The 21,888-nt window shown below is 35.2% G+C and overlaps 1 protein-coding gene across 2 annotated transcripts; it reads right to left on the reverse strand.

The window, feature by feature from the left end:
- Nucleotides 1-4,446: 4,446 nt before the first annotated feature.
- LOC132279683 (ABC transporter B family member 13-like) lies at nucleotides 4,447-20,921 on the reverse strand. 2 transcript variants are annotated; one of them, XM_059781710.1, is made up of 10 exons: nucleotides 20,488-20,921; nucleotides 9,409-9,463; nucleotides 9,157-9,332; nucleotides 8,848-9,048; nucleotides 8,340-8,599; nucleotides 7,928-8,241; nucleotides 7,587-7,810; nucleotides 6,684-7,473; nucleotides 6,332-6,573; nucleotides 4,447-6,137 (listed from the first exon to the last, which is right to left on the reverse strand). In XM_059781710.1, exons 1-10 carry the CDS (start codon nucleotides 20,788-20,790, stop codon nucleotides 4,917-4,919), a joined length of 3,786 nt encoding a protein of 1,261 aa, XP_059637693.1. In that variant the 5' UTR covers nucleotides 20,791-20,921; the 3' UTR covers nucleotides 4,447-4,916. The 2 variants fall into 2 exon arrangements, with proteins under 2 accessions (XP_059637693.1, XP_059637694.1); XM_059781711.1 differs by lacking the exon at nucleotides 9,409-9,463 and having other exon boundaries at nucleotides 20,488-20,602.
- Between the last annotated feature and the right edge of the window lie 967 nt (nucleotides 20,922-21,888).

A 21,888-nucleotide genomic window follows, 5' to 3' on the forward strand; every position in this document is an offset into this window, starting at 1 on the left:
GGGCTTCTCGGGAGCCGCGGACCATTCCCGCGCACTTAGGATCATTTATTACACTTGCATGTACAATTGTTTCAACCTAGAAATGCATTTAGAGTCAAATACATACTTGGTGCAAAGTTGCATTTTTTGAGTTTTAAGCATTTTCTGATCTAGGGGCATTTTGGCCTTTTCACAGTGTGTTTTTTTCATTTTCTCTCCCGTATCCGGGTAGTAAATTTGATTTCGGGAGGGGTTTTTTTGTGTTCCAAGAAATATTCATTTGATAGCCAGTTTTTACTCTCAGATGTGGACAGTTACTGTAGCAGCTTTTTGGCCCTCTTGGCCTCTTCTGATCTAGGGGTATTTTAGGGATTTTGTAGTGAGTTTTTTTCATTTCCTTTTGTGTAGTTGGGTAGAAAACTCGATTTTAGGGGGGGTTTCTTCTTCATGTTTTTCCAAAAAAATTTGTTTTGGACCTCGTTTCTGCTCTCAATTCTGACTGAATCTTTTTCTTCCCCTAGCATGTCATAGTGCATGTCAAGATGCTAGTGGGTTGCTCATGGGGTGCTCGTGGTGCCTCGTCCCGACGTTGTGACGTCGATTTTTGTTTTTGCTCGTTCTCCTTCGTCCGGACTCCAAATTGAGTGAACCTTTTTTTGAACTTGACTAATTTTTCGCTGTCTTTCAAACAGTGTGCTCGGTTGCACCTGAATCTTCCTGGATAATTACCAGTTTACCCTTTTAGCCTTAAGTGTTCGCTTTTCTTCATTTTGCCGTTTCTCATTCGTTCGGACTCCAAATCATGCAATTCTTGAGTCCATCTTGATTAGTTTGTTGTTATCTTTCCAGCAGTGTGCTCGATGGCACCCAAATCCATATTTTCATAAATAACTATTTTGCCCTTAGGGCTATTTTTGTCCTATTTTTCTTGCTTTCCGCTTCCGCTACTTTCCTTTGAGTTTCGTGACTTTATGGGAAGTTACAGATGTGTATCGAGAATGATATACATTCCAGGGACGTCATTTTCATGTAAAATGACTATTTTGCCCTTGGGGGCTTAATTGTTATTTTTCAATCTTTTGCTCCCACGTCAGTTCTCATTGAATTCCACAACCTCATGGAAGGTCATCAAAGTATCTTAGAGGTGTGTTGTGCCTTGGGAGACCGTTGTCTTGTTTCTTACTTCTGCATCTGGATCCGCTATTGGGTAAATCTTCGGTTCATCACAGGATGCACTGGCTTGAAAAACTATTGCTGACACAATTGGCCTCATTCTTCTTCTCTCTCCCTGACTATATCTCTCTCCCCCTCTTTTCTTTACTTTTTCTTTTTTCTTTTCCTTCAAAGCTTCAAGCTTTGATTACTTCTTAACCATTAGGAGTTTGGTTGTGCCGTTTATGGCAAATCGGAGAGCCCGATGAGATCTACACGTGAGTATAAGCAATTCATCATTTGGCCAACCATAGGATTTTCGAAATCTAAGGCGTAGAATTGGGGTTTTTGCATTTTTGGAGGTAGGGATTCCTAATTCACAAATTTCTTACTCCTTTGTGAATTATCTTCCTTGTTTTGTTATCTAGCATGCTATATTTGTGTTGATTCCTTTAAAATGTATCAAATGTTATATATGATTATGTGTATTAGTTGATGTTGTATGGGAAAGCATGCTTAAATGATTATATTTCATGCCTATGGTGTTTTATGTGTTGAATTTTGTGATTTGGAAAGCATGAAGTGTATTTCTATAATTTTCTACAAGGCATGTATATTGAGAATAATTGACTTGCTAAGAATGCAAATTCTTAATTGGCATGACATTGTGAAGCATGAAGCATCCATGCATTCCATTGGGAAAGAAATGGGAACAAGGTTTGAATGAAATTAAAATGGGATTTTGGGAAAGAAGTTTTGAAAGGGTTTTACGAAAAACTCGGCCGCCTAGGAATTACCCAGGGACCGTGGCGTTAGTGTGGCCTAGAGAGGACTAAGAAGATCACCGTAGAGTGGCTAAGTTACCTGGGCCTCAAATGACGCCATGGAGTTGCCATGGGTTAGGGACAGTTAGTCAATTCTCCTCTCGTATCGCTATTGAGTTGCCATGGGACTGGTTGCACTAACGGTTTGGAATAACGACGGAAATGGTTTTGGAAAATGGGGAGTAACATTGCATGACATAACATCTCATTACACGGCATATTCATTTGAGGTATTGGATTAATGATGTGGTATTGTAGTTATATTTTTTCCCGACATAGCATGATCCTGCTATCTTAGTATCTATTCATTGTATGGATTCATGGGGTCTCAAGAGGTGTGCCTTAGGCACATCCTTCTAAGCTTATGCTCACCCCTTTATATTAACATTTTTCAGGTCACGGAAAGAAGGTGGCGGATGATAATCCACCACAAGGATAAAGGGATTAGGAGGGTGTTTTGTAACCATTTTGTATTTGGACCACAATCTTTTATAAAGTGTCATTTTGAACATGTATTAAGTTGTATAGTTGGGCCATGTAACATAATTTGGATCCTTGACTCTATTTTTGTTGTAAACTTGAATCTATGATGGAAATCTTGCTATGAAAGGGAAACGATGTATATTTTGAAATGAAATGGCATTGTAGTATATTGTTGATATTCATGACCATGGAATGAAAAAAGTCATTTTATAGTGCATTGGGACAGGTTTTAGATCAATTTCTTTTAGAGTCCCTACCAAGTTTCTTCATTTTCACACTTATAGCTGTTCAATTGCAGATTCCCAGCTCGTAGGGCCTTTTCAGTTGACCGAAATGGGTAGTTCAGTCGACCGATCATTCCAGTAACCTCAACTACTGTTTGGGTCACAACCGGCAGACCGAAATGGCTACTTCGGTCGACCGGTTCAGGGGGCTATTTTGGCCGACCGGATCTCTATTTCAGTCGACCGAACTGTAGCTACCTTGTGATCTTTTGTTCTTTCTTTGGCACAGTTAACCCCGAGTATTGGATAGTTGTTTAAAGCCTCCACATGGCATAATTAGGACTCAATGATGATGTGTTGACTCTAGACATGATGAGGATTGACTTACGTGACCTCAGGTTTGGGTAAGGACCCGATTAACAGTTTGGACCCACAGGTTCGGGTCGTAACAGTTCTATACTATTGGACTACTCTTGAATCTTGAAAATATGCTATTGGACTATGCTATTGGATGATGATTGTTTGTTTGGACTATGCTATTGGACTATTGGACAATTCTATTATATATACCATTGAATCTGATTAATATGATTTGATTGTTCTATACTTTGGGATTTTAATTGTTAATGTATAATTGATTGCATGATTTTGAGCAATTGATTTAGATATTCTAAGCAATTGGCAAATATTCGTTTAAATCAATTTAAAAAAAGATGAATCATGATATAGAAATCCCAAGGTTGGACAATTGACAATAGTATGAGGTTCGTGGTGAAGTCAATTCCTAAGATCTTCTCTCTTTAATCTCAATCCTTTTATTTAGTTTAATATTTGTTCATATTACTGAATCACATAACACAACAAATAAACTTTCCTTCTAAATTAAAATAGTAATTAATTGAAAATTTGATAAACCACCATAGTCCCTAAAGTTCAACACCCACTAAGTAGCCCTATCCTGCAAATGATTCGTATTATTGCACGTGGTAAAAATAAACACACATCAGGTATACTGGGGTGGCAAGTTCCCTTGAAACTTCGCTACATGTCAACTTTCCATTTCTCCAGATTTGTGGCATTAATAGTACTAAACAAAACCCTAGCTTCAGAAATCCAATTATGTTTGCCTTTGATTTTTTTTTTGGAGTATCTATTATGCCCAATTTCTTTAGTATACATATATATGCTATTATTTTTACACACACATATATATACTATTGGACTATGCTAGCCTTATAAAATATCAAATACAATTCATCATATGTATAAATATAACGTTTTACTGGAGAACTAGAGAAATGATGCAAGTCCACAATCAGATAATGCTCTATCAGTCATGAATTCTACAATGATAAAGGTACTAAGATTACATTCCCAATAATTATTAGGGATGGTTATGGATTTATTTATTTTGATACAACTAAGAGCGCCTGCAAAACAATGTTCAACAACAACAAAAACTTTCCCGTCGTGGAATGCAAATTTCCTTCTCGTATGGCATCATTAAGACGTGAAAACAACATAACCAAGCAAAGAACAAAGATAGGTTAAAAACAATCCTAAGAATCAAAATAAACAAGAATTCGAATGATCCAACCACATAATTGAAAGAATGGACTCAAACCCCTAATTAATTCATTTATGCCCCAGTTGGCAAATTCAACAAATTTAGAGACCCCACAAACCCTAATTAGACTAAAATACCTAATTAATCCCTAAATTAAGATTCTCATAATTCTCTGAAATTATTGGTCATATAATGGGTCTTAACACAATTTAGAAAATACGATTTTAAAACCAAAATATATGGCCAATAATTTCCATAAAAAATTTAAAAATTAAAAATACAAGTGGGATACTGGTGTGACTTAGAGGCTTAACTTGGGGTAACTCCCATAATTTGACTCAACTCCACATTCAATCCTAACTAATTAATTTGAGCTCAACTCATTCTGAAAATTTTGAATTGTGATTGGTAAATCGGGCTAAAACATCGAGTTTGAGTGTCAAGTTGTAGTATAAGAGTGAGGTAGAATGGAGAAGATGACCAAAGCTCGTTGGAAGCCATTGAATTTTCATATGGCCTTTGCAACAGTGAGTGTTTATAAGCATATTTAGCTGTACATCTTCTTCTATATTTAGTATAGATATGATAACAGATAAATAAACTTCATGTTTAGAAGCATCAATGTATCTTGTTAGGCCTCAAATCTTCCTTGCTTGTATTATCCAATTTCTCCTGGACAGCCAATTGCTAGAGAACTTGTATGCTTTGGTCCTGTTGTAGGCTAACTAACTGCTTATAAATACTCTCTGATCTGCTGATGAGCTGTTCATGGCTGCCACTTTCAACCACCTTTCCATGTTGCAACACGGCGATGCTGTCTGCATCACGTATAGTTGACAACCTGTGCGCTACCAGAATAGTTGTTCGGCCTTCCATCAGCTTATCAAGGGCTTCTTGGACTTGCTTCTCGGAGGCAGTGTCCAATGCACTCGTTGCCTCGTCCAAAAGAAGAATTGATGGATCTTTCAGTATTGCTCTAGCAATAGCCACCCTCTGTTTCTGTCCCCCTGACAACTGCACTCCTCTGTCCCCAACTTGAGTTTGGTACCCTTCAGGCATTCTACTAATAAACCCGTGAGCATTTGCAGCCTTGGCTGCCTTCATTATCTCAATCTCTGTTGCTCCTGCATTCCCATACTTGATATTATCATAAATTGTGGTAGAGAACAGTGCTGGCTCTTGCTGCACTAGACCTATTTTCAACCTCAATGATCTCAAGTTTAGGTTCTTAATATCAAATCCATCAATCAGAACTATGCCTGAAGTAGGGTCATAGAATCTCATTATCAGTGCTATCACACTACTCTTCCCTGAACCGCTTTGCCCCACTATTGCCAGACTCTTTCCTATTGAAACTTTTAAATTTAAGTCGTCGAGAACAGTGACGTCAGGCCTCATGGGGTACTTGAAAGTCACATTCCTGAATTCTATATCTCCCTTGATGTCAGTAACCACCATTGATGTGGCATTGTTGGGGTTTATGGCAGTTTTCCTGTGGAGAATTTCAAAAACAGATCCAAGTGCTTGTGAACCTTTTACAATGTCGGGTGCAAGAGCAAGTGTTTCTGCTACTGACAATGCAGTGATTATCAGAACCATGAAGGACTTGATAATATCTCCAAAATTTGAGTCGTTATGCTTGATCAGAATTGAGGCGTACCAAAGGCCAAGTGCATAGGAGCAGAATGCAAAGAGCTGAGACACACCATAACCAAAACCTGATATATGGCCTCGCAGAAGTGCTTGCTTGTTTGGCTGGTTTAGCTCGGTGGAAAACTGGATTGACATCCGCTCTTCAGCACCAAATGCAGCAACTGTACGGATATTGACAATTGATTCACGTGCAACAGCAGTAGCCCGAGAATAAGAACGAGAGTAGTCTCCTCCAAATCCTTTAAGAAATAGTTGCTGCAAAAATTTTAAGAAAGCAATTGGAGAAATGTCAATAAATGTATACCACTTTCATAGAACAAAGCCATTGCAGGTTTTAGAGATGGAAAAGAATCATCAGTTTGTTAGGTTTCAACCGGAACAAATCCAGATAGGGGACATATATATATTGTAATTGTAGATAATGGGCCATTTGAATTTTTAAGACTTGCCTCAGCTATTGAAGCTCCAATGAGTAGGGGAAAGGTAGCGATGATAACAGATGCTATGCGCCAACTTAATGTAAAGGCTATAACAAATGCTGTCACAGTGAGTGCTACATTCTGCACAATTGTTGATAGGCGGTCGGCAAGTGCACTTCGTACTAATGTTGCATTGGCTGCTAACTTTGAAGTCAGTGAGCCGGTACTATTCTCATCCAAATCAAACCAGCCAACCTCGTTGGAAAGCATAGCTGCAGTTCAAACCAAGAGTAAAGTTCTGAGAACGACATACAATACATAAAAAAAAAAATCTAGTGTTAATAAGGGAGCAGATAGACTGTAAAAGAAATATGAAAAGAACCTGAGAACATTAGTAACCGAACACGAGTTGTGAGACGCTCTCCCATTAAGGCATAGTAATAGTGTTGCAACAGGTATATAGGAATGGTAACAAGAGCTACTCCAACAAAAATTAGAGAAACACGTCGAACTTCTTCTTTGATTTGGAAATCATCATTAGAATAGAATGCATTCAACACATACGTAATTCCTAGTGCAAACAAAGGAGCTTCTGTGCCAGCTAGAATCGCACCAATTGACCCAAGTACTGCATAGGGCCACTCTGGTGAATTTAGTTTAACTAAATCCCAAACTGATGGAGTTGGGACGACGCATGATGAGGACAATATTTCATCTTTTGGGTGCAGCTCAGTTTTGGCAATTGATTCAAAATCGTGCTCACAGTTTTGACTGTCAGAAAATTTTTGAGAGCTAGGATTGCCAGAAGGTTCAGTGGAATTCCCTGAACTTGGGTTTTCCATATGTTCTGATACTTGCAAACTCACCAGAGTAGCATATTCTCCACCTTTGGATATCAGTTCCGAGTGAGTTCCAGTTTCAACAACTTGTCCATTCTTGAGGACGATGATTGTGTCAACATTTCGAATAGTAGATAATCTGTGTGCTACCACAAGCGTTGTCCGACCAGACAAGACTACATCCAATGCTTGCTGAACAATGAGTTCTGAATCTGCATCAAGAGCACTTGTTGCCTCATCTAGAAGTAATATCTTTGGGTTTCTCAACACTGCTCTTGCAATAGCAATTCTCTGTTTTTGCCCTCCAGAGAGCTGAGTCCCCCCTTCACCCACCTAAAATCAACAAACTGTCATACATACTGCTTCAGGATGATGCTAAGAATTAATGAATTTATGCATACTCAGAACTGTAAAGTTCCGGATTATACAAAAATATTAATACCTACCTGAGTGTGATAACCATCAGGTAAGCCTTGAATAAAAGAATGAGCATTTGCAGCTTTGGCAGCTTCAACTATTTGATGCATATCTGCATCTTCTTTGCCAAACAAAATGTTCCCAGCTATAGTTGTGGCAAACAGTGCTGGTTCTTGACTAACCAACCCCATTTGTTCTCTCAACCATTTCAACTTAATAATCTTCATATCATGTCCATCCAGCATTATTTTACCTAATAAATTCCAGTTCATAAACCCCAAACATGTCCTTAGAACTTAGGTAACTAAGACTTTGCTAATTCGAAACAAATTAAAGTCAATCAACTCTAGCTGAACAAAATTCTTAATACCTGAAGTGGGGTCATAGAACCTTTGAATCATGGAAATAATTGTGCTCTTTCCAGAACCACTTGGACCAACAACTGCAAATGATTTTCCAGCACAAACTGAAAAGTTAAGATCTTCGAAGATCATATTAGGCCGAGAAGGGTAAGCAAAAGAAACATGCCAGAATTCAATTTGCCCAGCCACTTTTGGCAACACCATCCCCTTATCAGAATTTTTAGAAGAGTTCAGTTCGTCTTTAATCATGCTCATGATATTTGTAGCAGCGGCACGACCTTTAGCAATGGCTGCAAGGTTTGGAGCAGCTTGACCAAGAGCACTATAGAGAAAGAAAGAAGAAAAATTTTTTGTTTTCCATAAGATGATTAACAATGAGTGATGAATAAAAAAAGATAAACTAATCCTAGTCCAACTTACAATCCGCTGAAAATGACATTGATAATTGTTGTGAATGCTTTTCCACCATTTGTGGCTCCATGTCTGACAAGTATGCTGGCATACCAGAGAAGTAATGCCCAAGCACAAAACAGGAGCCCATATGTAAAGCCAACACCAACTCCTTTTGCAAAACCACTCTTCTTCCCCAGTTTGAGGGCCTTTTTAAGTGACTTTGAGTATTCTTCAACCGCTTTCTCCTCTCCCACAAAAGAGTATACAGTACGAACCTGTGAAATAACCTGATTGAAGCAAAAGGAGAGGGAAAAAAAAATAGTCAAATTAATCACTGTTTCTAAATTCGCAAAAAAGTGGATTAATATATCAGTCTAGTGAAAAAATGGATTAAAATAAGCTTTCTTTGTTTCTAAATTTGCAGGCATCAACATGGGAAGCACACAGGTTAGAATAGACTAATTGATTGATCACACGGACATTTATTCTTTAGTGGGGAAAAACAATGAGCTGAGGATAGAGGCATGTGGTTTACCTCTTCCGCAACCTTCCCAGCTTCAGCATAAGCAGCCTCACCTTTTTCTGATAAGGTAGACATGGTAACTGTATATGCTCCTCCAGCAATGGCTATCAATGGAACAACCGCCAAGGTCACAAGTGTAAGCTGCCATACTGAAGTGAATCCTATAGCAAACCCGACAAGGAATTGGGAAAGATAACGCAAACCATGGCCTATCTGCACGAAGAAAATAAGAGAATAAGAGGTAATTACACTGGTCAATATAGCAGTACTCAGTATATCATTCATTAGTCATGGTCCTAGCCTCCTTGTTTGCATATTTACCTTGTCACCTATTGCATCCTGCACAAGTATTGCATCACTTGAGATGTGGAAAACTAGATTCTTATCCCTGGCTTCCGTGTCGAAAAAATAAATATCCTTCTTTAACACTGACTGGAGATACTTCAATCGCAAACGAGCTGTCTGCCTTTCCCCAGTTTGCATCCAAAATGCAACACCTGAAAACCACAATATCAACAAGAACGGAAGGCAATAGAAGAAAATTTAGAATTGTGTTCAAAGCATACAACGTACCCATCCATGCTGATACTAAAACTGTAAGTCCAAGATAAACCAAGTACAGAGCATGCTGCAGTAGAAGAAAATTTGTAACTGAATGTCAAAAACAATCAAATAGGGAAAAAGAAGATAGTTAGAACATAAAACTGAAACTAAGTGCAATCAAACAGAAAAACCAATTACTTTTGTGTCATTAATTGTCCTTGCGAGTTCGGTAGCTCTCTGAATTTCAGCCCTTATGTTCCATTGAGTAATACAATTTACAATTTACATTTAGTTTAGGTAGGTTAGATAATTTCAGTAATTTGATTCCAATAATACATTTTGGACAATTGAAAATTTCTGGTTATGATTTTCACCGCAGAACGAAATACACAAGTGTTCAAGCTGCACAAAGAAAACTCATCTAATCAAACTTGATTTTCTAACACTTGATACACCAAGTGTCAAGTGATATCAAACAATATAAGGTCCCAATGCATATTCTAGGCTGATTTAGAGCAGGATTGTAAACAAACTCAAGAGTGTTGGAGCCACACACAGTTGTGTTGCTCTTCCATCCAAAAATACCTAATGTTATGTTTGGAAACTATGAATCCCAAATGTTATGTGATGCTCACAAACACAACATAAATGTTTTGAGAAACCAATTTCTGTTCTGTAATGTTAGACAAGAATTCAGTCAAAATCAACCAGTAGGCCAATTGTAGCTCTTCTATGAAATTAACATAAAAAAAAATTAAAAAAAAGGTGATTTACAATTCCTATACCATAACAATGGTAGTTGATGGTTCCTGAAATCTCTTTGATTCAGCACAAAAGAAATTCTAATTTCCGACTCCATTCCTATTTCATCCAAAAATATCTAATGTTGTATTTGATATAGATTTATTTATTAATTCAGTTTCTGCATTTCCCATGATCTACATTATCAGTGATTACAGAGACACTAAAATTCCACCAGATGACAAGCTCTATGTATTATATACTCGAAGAACCTCTTCCTTGTAACCGTGGCTTATGCATCCCAAGCTTTCAGAACATCCCATTTGCCATCACCAATTCTTGGACATGAGCCAGTTATTATTTTATCAAGCTCCATCACATTGTTTAGCACATACATCGCGGCCTCTCACCAAAGTGACCATGTGCCAGGGATCATAACTTCCTGTGGTGCCATTTAATCTCGTTGGTTTATAATAATTTTCTATGATAGGTGTGTTGGGATTTATATGCCCTGGCATTACAAATTCCTATTTGGATTATACTGACATATGTTCCTAACATATTTGAAATATTTATGCTTTATACAATTGGTGAATTCAATATATTATATTTCGATTCATTATGGAATTGATAGTGTCCACTTGATTACAAGAGATATTTATATATGTATGTAATGGCGATCAATGCATTAATATAAATAGTAATCATAAATTGTTCATAGTCGGTAATTATGGATGAACTCATTATTAACTAAGACTTGAACTGGATCCGCTAGGTTGAGATATATTGCGAGAGCCGTCGTAAGTAATTGTTCCCTATCACTGTCATGGCATTTGACTCTTCAGCATGAGAGAAGTATAGACTCTTTTATTAATTAGTAATTACTTTGATTTGTTCGGCGGAATCTTCGGAATCCTTAGACTGACACTTTGGGTAATTATGTAATTAATAGTTAGAGGGTTATATTTTCAATAGTTGCATCATTGTTACTTGTATTTATTTTGTATTGATTATGGTTGATCAAAAAGTAAATTCGAGGGCCTTCGTGTGTTTTTAGACAAAATGATTTATTATATATTTATTTATTTAAATTATTATTTTTGTCAAACAAATGTTTTATTGTGATCGAGCCAGAAATAATTAAAGGTACCAAAAGAAATATATTAATTAAGAAGTCGGATTGATGGCTTTATTTATCCGATAACTAATTGTGCATAGAGGAGTCAAAGTGCAACATTGACTTAGAGGTTATTTATTATTTAATTGGAGTTCAATTAATTTCTTTTAGTGGAGTAGAAATTAATTTATGAATTAATTGAATTGGGTCCATGGACCGGGCCAATTATTAATTCATTGTAGCCAATAAATAATAAGCCCAAAGGATTCTCACTCATAGCCCAACTTGATATTGGAATCCTGTTAGATTTGAGACATGTGAATTAGAGATTGAGAATGATTTATTATTTCCTTTTCTTTATCTTTATGTTGCCTACATATATACATGGCCTATGTATATTTTAGGTGTGATTTTTGAAGAAAGAAAAAAGGAATATATTTTCTCTCTCTAGAAAATTAGAGTTAGTGTTCTCATCTAATGCAGCCTCCCACAAGCCTAGTTTTCCAAAGTTATTCATGGAGACTTATGGGTGATTCCTAAAGGCAAAAGTATTACCAAGAAAATGGAGATTCATGGAGATGGCATCTAACAAAGGAATTTACAATAAGTGAGAACATTCACTTTAGATGAGAGATCTAATATTTACTCAAACCTTTGATGTAAGTATTCAATCTATTAATTGAATAATATATCATATTTTATTTTTACATAAAACTTGTCTCTATGTGATGAATCAAGATCTATGAATCAAAATCCCTCGAAAAGTTTTTAAAACTAGCATGTTTCCCAACAGTGGTATCAGAGCATGGTTTGATTCATTACTAGAGATCATGTTTTTATCAAAATTCATCATTCATGGATCCAATTTTAATATGCATATATTTATTTATTGATGTATGTTGATGTATAAATTAATATATTGATATTTATTGATACATGATGATGTATGTATATTTGTGAATGAATGATGATATAAGTTTTGGCCATGAATGAAGCTTATAAGTTAATTGAATGTAATTTTATTTTTGGATGAATGTAATTAAGGCTTTGATTTAGCCATTTGCAAGTTCAATGATGTAATTTAATTTTTTTCCATTGTATTTCAAATAGTAAATATTCATAAAGCCACGTAATATTCATCAAAGGATGCTATGAAACTTCAACAAGGTCCAAAAGGGTTAAATTAGGGTTCAGGAATTTTCTGAAATTTTTTCGGAATTTTTCGGAATTTTTTGGGCTTAATTTAATTTTTTGGGTTTTTTTTAATTAATTTTCTGGAATATTTCGGCGATTTTCCAGCGATCGGAGTTTCTCCGGCGGCGAGAACGGCGCCAGAATTAAGTCTGCTGATCCGGCATAGCACGGTACACCAGCTTTCATTACAACCAGATTCTTGACCGTTGGATCACATGATGGCGGCTGGAGAAGATACTGTGAGATGCGGCTACGGTGTGCACCATGCATCCCCATTGGAAACGTGCGTAAAGGTCACGTGCTGACCAAGTCAACACCTCAGGCATGTGGATTACACGCGCTGACCCTGTCAGCAGCCCTCAGGCGCGTGCAGAACACGCGCTGAACTCAACTGACGTGCCTTCACGCGCGTGCCACGCTGGCCACTTGCTGACGCGCGTGTAAGCATGTACAGGCGCGTGTCACGCGCCTGCAGGATTTCTCAGCACATGGGGACGCGCTGGACACGCTCAAGGTGCGTGCCAGCGCATATGGGCTCAATACACACTCCTCTAACGCGTGCCAGTGCGTGGGGGATTATTGCTTACTCTCTAGGTGATTTTCATGCACTGTTTTACCTCTTCAGGAGCGTATCAACCTCCTGCGGGTGTTTGCAAGCCGATAGAAGACCCTCGCACAATATTTAGAGCAATTAAATGTTAAAAGCTAAATCCATTGGCCTTTTAATTTGCTTTATCTGTTGTTTATTTATTTATGTGATGCATAGAATGGATAATTGTTAATTAATTTTATTCATGCATTGGATCCATGATTTTTATCTAAATGACTTGATTTATACTAATTAAATTATGAAAATAAATTGAATTTGATTACTAATTAATTAGAGGGCACTTAATGGGAAACAAAAAAAAAAATTTGTAAATTATTTTTAGAGTGTACCTCAAATTAAATATTAGTGAATCATTTAAAAGTCCAGTTATTTTCTAAATTTAATTGGATTAAAATCAAGACGTTTTGCATGCATTATATCATAGATATGAATAAATGAAAAATCCTAGTTATGAATAATTAAAAATTGAGTGGAAGCGGGTATTTTTATACATTACCCTATAGCCTTCGTTATTAAAATCATTGTAATTAGATCTTCAAAAATAAGGCTCCATGTATGATTTGAAGAGTCTTAATATTACAAGAATGGTTGTCTCATGAAAATAAAAATATTAAATATTCATTGTAATTAGATCTTTAAAAATAAGGCCCTACACATGATTTAAAGAGTCTAGATTATAATAACAAGATATTTAATATTTTATTTTTCATTGGAGCGTTAATAACATTATACACTCAATCTAAAATCAATAGTGTTAACTCCCAAACGGAGTGGTCTACATTAGGTGATTTTAGAAAGCCTAAACAAAATTGGGAATCATTTCATTTGATAGACAAAGCATTGTCCTAAGAGATATGAAAATGATAGGATTTGCCCGCCAATAACAATAATGAATTTCGCCAACCAAATAAGTTATTGGCGTATTGGTTATCCGATTTTTCTTGCAGTGGTTAAGGGACCCACATATTATTATTTTAATAGAAGTGCTCATCTAATTGCAAATGAATTCCAACAATAATAATAATGAACTCCTCCATCAGGATAAGTTATTGACTTATTGATTGTGTGATTTATTATGCTACGAAGTTGAGGGACCCACATTAATTAAAAGGGATTGTTTACCAATAATGATAATGATCTCTTATTCTATTTGAAATTTATTATATTATGTGGTTAACAAACTCATTATAATTTTAAATATGCATGATAGTATTAATAATTCACCTTCCATATTGTATGTATGCATTTATATTCATATTAATTATGTCTAATCCATTTTATTTGCTTGCTTACATATTCAATGTTACTGGACCTTATTAATATTGACTGAAAAAGGAACTTAGATATTTTAATTCACAACGAAGTGGTACAAAATATATTTACTACTCCTAAACCTAATCCTTTTACTTTAAGATGCCCAAAAAAACATTAATGCTTTTAATAAGTGAAATAAGGCAAATGATTTGGTTCGGTGCTATATTCTAGAATTTATCTTGAATACGTTCCAAAGCTATCTTTTGCATTATTTTCTTCAAGCATTATGTTAAATATCAAATAGATGATTTGGTGAGATTAGATAGTGTTTATGCCTTAGTACTGTATCAAACTTGATTACTATTGAGATAGCCTAAGGAACTCCAGTAAGAGATCGGATTTTTTAAAAATGATTATTTAAAAATTGAACTGGAGATCAATAGGGCTGACTTGAATGGTAAGTTTCAAATTGACATGATTATTGCCTTGTTACCAAACTGGTTCGGCTCTTTCAGAGTAAACTAAATAAGGAATCAGTTTGAATTCACACTCGCTGATATTCTTATATAATTGGTAACAGATGAAGGGATAATCAAGAGTATGGGTGTTCCTATCAATCTAACCTAGTCTATACCATCTTCTTCTAGGCCTAAGTGGACGGCTAAAGGAAAGAAGAACGATGATAATAGGACTAGGCTAACACAAAATATGGGTATCCAAAAGATTAAAGGGAATAAGGGAGTGTATGTTGAGGGCGAAGGAAACTGTTTCTTTTGCCGCTAACTAACACACTAAAGGAGAGAACTGTCTAAACAATGACGTGGCAGAGGAAAATGTATATTTAATCATTGAGCCATGTTATGTGGTTGTATCTATTAATTCCTGATGGATAGATTCTGGAGCCACTAAATATGTTTGCAATTCGTTGCAAAGATTTCAGGAATCCAGAAGCCTCGATGATATGTATATATATTTGTCTTTTGACCTGATGCCAAGGTTGTAGCTAAGTCAGTGGAAGTATTACATCTGAAATTAGAGAGTATGAGGATATTAGTATTAGAGAATTATTTTATGCACAAATGTTAAACGCAATCTAATTCTTGTTTCACTTTTGGTTTATAAAAACTGTATTGTTATTTTGTGAAACTGGTTTTATAAAATTGAATAGATATGCAATTACTTCTGGTGCATTGAAAGATTGTTGATATACTATAGTCACAAACTCTTAATATTTGCGTGATGTAGAAACTAATGTTGCATTTTCTGGATTAAATCTTAAGAAAAGATTTGTTGTTCATGACTCATTGTATTTTTAGTGTCTATTTTTGGGTTATAATCAGTCAAAATAAGATTCAAAGATTGGTCAAAGAAGGTTTATAAACTAGTGAGGCAGAGGAGCCTAAACCCACTTGTGAATCTTGTTTTGAAAGATAGATATCCCTAAGGGCTTTAAATTAGCCAAATGAAATAGACATAAATGACAATTGGAGTCGGTACACACAGACACGTGTGGTCTTATGAATATCCAAGTAAGATTACTCATGTTTTGGATAAATTTATCTGATGCGACACAAGTCTTAAATTTTTGGTATATTCCAAAAGTGTCAAGACTGATGTGAAGCACAGATTAGGTAAACTTTTCAAATACTTTGATCTGATCGTGGATATGAGTATTTCTTGGGATAATGCAAAGACTATATGGTCAATGAGGGTGTTGTGTACTAGTTTTCCGCAATTGACACTAAATGGATTTCGGTGTCAAATATGAATAATAGAATTCTACTTAACATGGTTAGATCTATGATCAGTTATGCCACATTATCTCTTTCATTTAAGAGTTTAGCATTAATGATATCGATCCGTATTATGAACTATATTCCATCTTAGTCTGTCTCAAGGATACTGTTGAGCTGTGTTTTTGACTAAATCTTAGTTTGAATCACATGCACATATAGGGTAGTCTTACACATGTGTGCTTGATATGGACAAGTAAGTTGGAAACAAATTATATGCATGATAGATTTGATAGCTACTCTAAAGGCACTAGGATGGATTATTTTATGATCTCAATGGTAAAAGTTGATTGTTACACTCACTGTTTATCTATAGTAGGATCATATTATAAATCACATACCTAGTAGCATAATATTAGAGAATATGGTATGAGTACCAGATGTACCACAGGTGAACACACTTATTATAGAAATTAAGAATAGTATATAAATTCCTTATAAATGCGTCAGCATCATCTACTACACAGATTCCTGGATCGATACATTGTTGTAGTGGGAGGATTATCATTCAAACTAACATAATCATGTTTTTAGGTGAGACCTTTATGGACATCCTTGTCAAACATGAGTTGGACCTAGTAAGCTACACGGAAGCGTGAACCGATATGGATATAGATCGTTTTGGCGAGTTGCTATGAAATCAGAGTTGGAATCTATGTATTCTAATAAAATTTGAGATCTTGTAGAACTTTCTAGTAGGGTGATACCTATAGAAGGCAAGTTAATCTACAAAAGGATACCAGAAGATTTCTTAATAATTAAATCATGAGTGTATAAGGGAATGCCATTATTTTTCCTAATTCTATATAGTGATGACATTCTACTAATTTATAATAACGTGGAAGCTTAGTCATCATTAAAGAGGTAGTTGTTCAATTATTTTGAAATGGTGGATTTTTAAGATGTAAGCTATATTCCTAGGATCAAGCTTTGGCAAGATCAGGTTAAAAGGAAAAATAGGCTTATCTTAATAATCCTACATTGATAAAGTTTTGACCAGGTTTGGTATGCATAACTCAAAGAATGAGTTCTTGCTTGATTGATATGGATTGCTCTTTCTAGTAAGTAGTTTGCCAAGACTAGCAGAGGAGATTGAGCAAATGAGATTGGAACTATATGCTTTGGTATATGGGAGTCTCATATATGCCATGGTCTATACCAAATAGGACATCCGCTATATTGTAGGGATAGTCAGAAGATATCAACCCAATCCTGGACTTGATAACTGGTTTGTTGTGAAAAATATCATAAAGTACCTTAAGAGAACCAATGATCTCATACTCATTTATGGATGTGATGATGTGGTTCGAGTCAAGTATGATAGTTCTGTTTTCCAATCAGAAGTAGATACTATGAGGTTCATGACTTAGTGTATATTCACTCAATAGAAGGAAAATCAATTGGTAGATTGTTGAGCAGATTTTAACTGCTGACTCAAACCTGAATGTGGAGTACATTGCAGCCTAAAAGGCAGCAAATGAAGCCTTTTGGTTTGATCTCACTGATTTAGAGGTTGTAGAGAATACTACCATGCTTACCGAGCTATATTGTGACAATAATGCAGAAGTAGTCCAAACCTATGACCCAAGGTTCCATAGAGGAACAAGGTACACTGAGAGGAAAGTATTATGTCCTACATGATATTGTCCAGCAAGAAAATGTACTTATGGCTATAACATTGTGTTGGAACACAACTTTGTTGATCCATTAACAAAGGTGTTATGATCAATAGTTTGATCGTCACTTGGATAACATTGGAGCTAGATGCAATTCGAATTGGCTATGAGGGCAAGTGGGAGCTGTTGGGATTTATATGCCCTGACATAGCAAATTCCTATTTGGATTATAGTGACATATGTTCCTGATATATTTGAAATATTTATGCTTTATACAATTGGTGAATTCAATATATTATGTTCCGATTCATTATGGAATTGATAGTGTCCACTTGATTACAAAAGATATTTATATATGTATGTGATGGCGATCAATGCATTAATATAAATAGTAATCATAAATTGTTCATAGTCGGTAATTATGGATGGACTCATTATTAACTAAGACTTGAACTAGATCCGCGTTAGGTTGAGATATATTGCGAGAGTCGTCGTATGCAATTGTTCCCTATCACTGTCATGACATTTGACTCTTAAGCATGAGAAAAGTATAGACTCTTTTTATTAATTAATAATTACTTTGATTTGTTCGGCGGAATCTTCGGAATCCTTAGACTGACACTTTGGGTAATTATGTAATTAATAGTTAGAGGGTTATATTTTTAATATTTGCATCATTGCTACTCGTATCTATTTTGTATTGATTATGTTTGATCACAAAGTAAATTCGAAGGCCTTCATGTGTTTTTAGACAAAATGATTTATTATATATTTATTTATTTAAATTATTATTTTTGTCAAACAAATGTTTTATTGTGATCGAGCCAGAAATATTCAAAGGTACCAAAAGAAATATATTAATTAAGAAGTCGGATTGATGGCTTTATTTATCCGATAACTAATTGTGCATAGAGGGGTCAAAGTGCAACATTGACTTAAAGGTTATTTATTATTTAATTGGAGTTCAATTAATTTCTTTTAGTGGAGTAGAAATTAATTTATGAATTAATTAAATTGGGTCCATGGACCGGGCCAATTATTAATTTATTGTAGCCAATAAATAATAAGCCCAAAGGATTCTCACTCATATCCTAACTTGATATTGGAATCCTATTAGATTTGAGACATGTGAATTAGAGATTGAGAAGGATTTATTATTTCATTTTCTTTATCTTTATGTTACCTATATATATACATGATCTATGTATATTTTAGGTGTGATTTTTGAAGAAGGAAAAAAAGTAATATATTTTCTCTCTCTAGAAAATTAGGGTTAGTGTTCTCATCTAATGGAGGCTCCCACAAGCCTAGTTTTCTAAGGTCATTCATGGAGACTTATGGGTGATTCCTAAAGGCAAAAGTTTTACCAAGAAGATGGAGATTCATAGAGATGGCATCTAACAAAGGGATCTACAATAAGTGAGAACATTCACTTTACAAGAGAGATCTAAGATTTACTCAAACATTTGATGTAAGTATTCAATCTATTAATTGAATAATACATCATATTTTATTTTTGCATAAAATTTGTCTCTATATGATGAATCAAGAACTATGAATCAAAATCTCTCAAAAAGTTTTTAAAACTAGCACGTTTCCCAACAAGGTGTAGAGCTTTGGTGAAAATAAATGAAACAACTTTGCAAGAAAGTGCTTAAATTTACTATCCTTATTCAACTTGGATGCATCACTCCAAACTTAAGATCATATTATAATGAGAAAATATTTGTGAGCACGTATGGCCATGGACAAGGAGCAAATTATGCTAATTTACCAAAAACTATTTTAACAAAACCTCCAGGGGGTACCTTTTCAGAGTCTACACAACATATGGAGTGGTCCTTTTGGCCAATAAAGTAAATGAATAGGTAATGGAGGCTGCTAATTCCTGAAATATTTCCAATACTAAGGTTTTGCTTGACCCTGTCACAACGATGTGCTGATGCACATATGTCTCAAGCTCAACCAAGGCAAATGATAATTCTGTAGTAGTAAAATTCGATGAGAAATCCCTGTTTGAGGTAAATATAAGTAGTGAATTCTTCTAATGGATGCTAAGGATTTATCTCAAAGTCATAAAACCAATCAGAAAACCAGCATGAGGAAGAAGTGGAAAAGAGCATGTTCTTATATATTCGTATAATATATATGTGAATATAACATACAAAAAAGAAAATAAATAAATTGAATATATACACCAGCATATAATGTGGATTTATTGTTACATGGGACATAAACAATGTCAAGGTAAATGTATATCACCTAGAATGTCTATGATGCTTATGCCTTACTAGTCCTTTTTGCCAACATAAGTTTTCTAGATTAATGTGTCTACTGTAATTGACAGCTAAAAAGTATTGGTATCCATGATTTTGATTTTAGCCAATGATTTCTTGATCTTTTTCCAGTATATATGAATTTCTTGATTTTCTGCTATATACGAGATATAAATGACATTTTCAGTCATTATTTATTATTATTATTATTATTCTTTTTATCAAAAGAAAAATGATCGTAGGCAATACTGTAGACACAGTGATATCAGAAGAAAAATGATCGTAGGCAATACTATAGGCAATACATATTGTGACAACAAATCTGAGTGTCCTAAAACCACAGCAATAAGGAAGATATCATTTTCTAACCCATCAAGTCAACAGCTTATCTATTCAATGGGATATCAGAAGTGTTATAATTTTTTGAGAGTTTAAGTTCACTCTAAGCTAATAATTAACGTTTAGAATTAAAATAGATCGAGAAGGAAAGAAATTGTATTGTACGTACCTTGGAAACCTCATAAGACAATCTTTGAGGATTCGCGGATAAATGTCCTAAAGAATTAATCATGCGACCAAACAATACAAAGAATACCGGAAGTGCAGCGCCATGGACGCACGCCCCAATGCTTCCAAACAACATCAAGACATAGTCCAATTTATCAGCAGCAGAAAATAGCCCAGAAAACGAAACCATTTCCTTTCTTCTTCCATTCGAGTTTGAATTTGAATCCGAATTCGACTGCGTGTTCATTTTTGGACAATCATTCTTATCCAAGTTGTCATTGGACTGAAGTTCCACTTCTTCCATTGTAGAATATTGTGTCTAATTAGCTCCACATACACAATCAGGAGAGAGAGAGAGAGAGAGAGAGAGAGAGAGAGAGAAAAACAATAGAGAGAATGAAAGGTAGTTTTGTGGTCATGGAGAGCTTGTGAGAAGGTAGGCTGTCAGCTTCCCGCCAATAAATAAAAATGGTTTCTAGTTGGCCAACTAACAAGTCAGCTCCTCAACTGTCATTTGAAATTAAGGGGTGATGTTTAACGTAAGGTGCTCAGAGGGCGTACGTTAGTGTTATTAATAATTGAGACCCCTATCATTTAAGACAACTACCTGTGTGCTCTGCTTTTCTTCCTCTTTTGCCTAACCCTTGCTGTCATTTCATCGCCTTTTTATCCCTTGTTAACATGCTTTGGTGGCCCTCATTCAATGCTATGCTATCACCTATCGATTTAATAATTACTAGATATTATCACTCACAAAATAAGGACCACCAAACCATGTCATTGTCAGCTTCAAGTCTATAAATTTTTATTTTTGTACCCGAGTGTTGTTAGACTCGTAATGGACGTATCACAGTGAAATACTATCAAATCTTAGATCAATCAAGTACACCTATGCTGGTGGACATTATGCAGCAGCTTAATCGGTAAACTTTCGTTTGGGGTGTGCCTGTGTTTAAGTTCTTCTTTCTAAATTTGTCAGGAAAAAAAATAAATAAATAAATAAAATACATATTAATATTTCATCTTCCGTGGAAGCATGGAATGGATAGTATAAATATGGAATTGTAACAAATTTAATTTAAAGTTTTTAGAGTAATTATATATAAGGACAATGGACAGTTTAAATATGCAATGGATAATTTAAATTTGAAATTGAAACAAATTTAATTTAAGGTTTTAAGAATAACAATACATAAGGACAAGTGACATGTTGTCCGAGTGATTGAATTACTCTCCATGTTTGAGAGTCTGTGTTCGAGCCTTGCACCATCCCCTTCCCTTCCCTCTAACAACCAACCATTAACTTCTAACATTTTTACCTTGAAAATATATATATATATATATATGATACATAAGATAGCTTTTAATCTAACATTTTACCTGCATCACAAAAATTACCCGA

The sequence above is a fragment of the Cornus florida genome, unplaced genomic scaffold, assembly GCF_030987335.1.
Source record: "Cornus florida cultivar Cherokee Brave unplaced genomic scaffold, ASM3098733v1 CherokeeBrave_3.0.0_Hap2_Chr10, whole genome shotgun sequence".
NCBI classification, from domain to species: Eukaryota; Viridiplantae; Streptophyta; class Magnoliopsida; order Cornales; family Cornaceae; genus Cornus; species Cornus florida.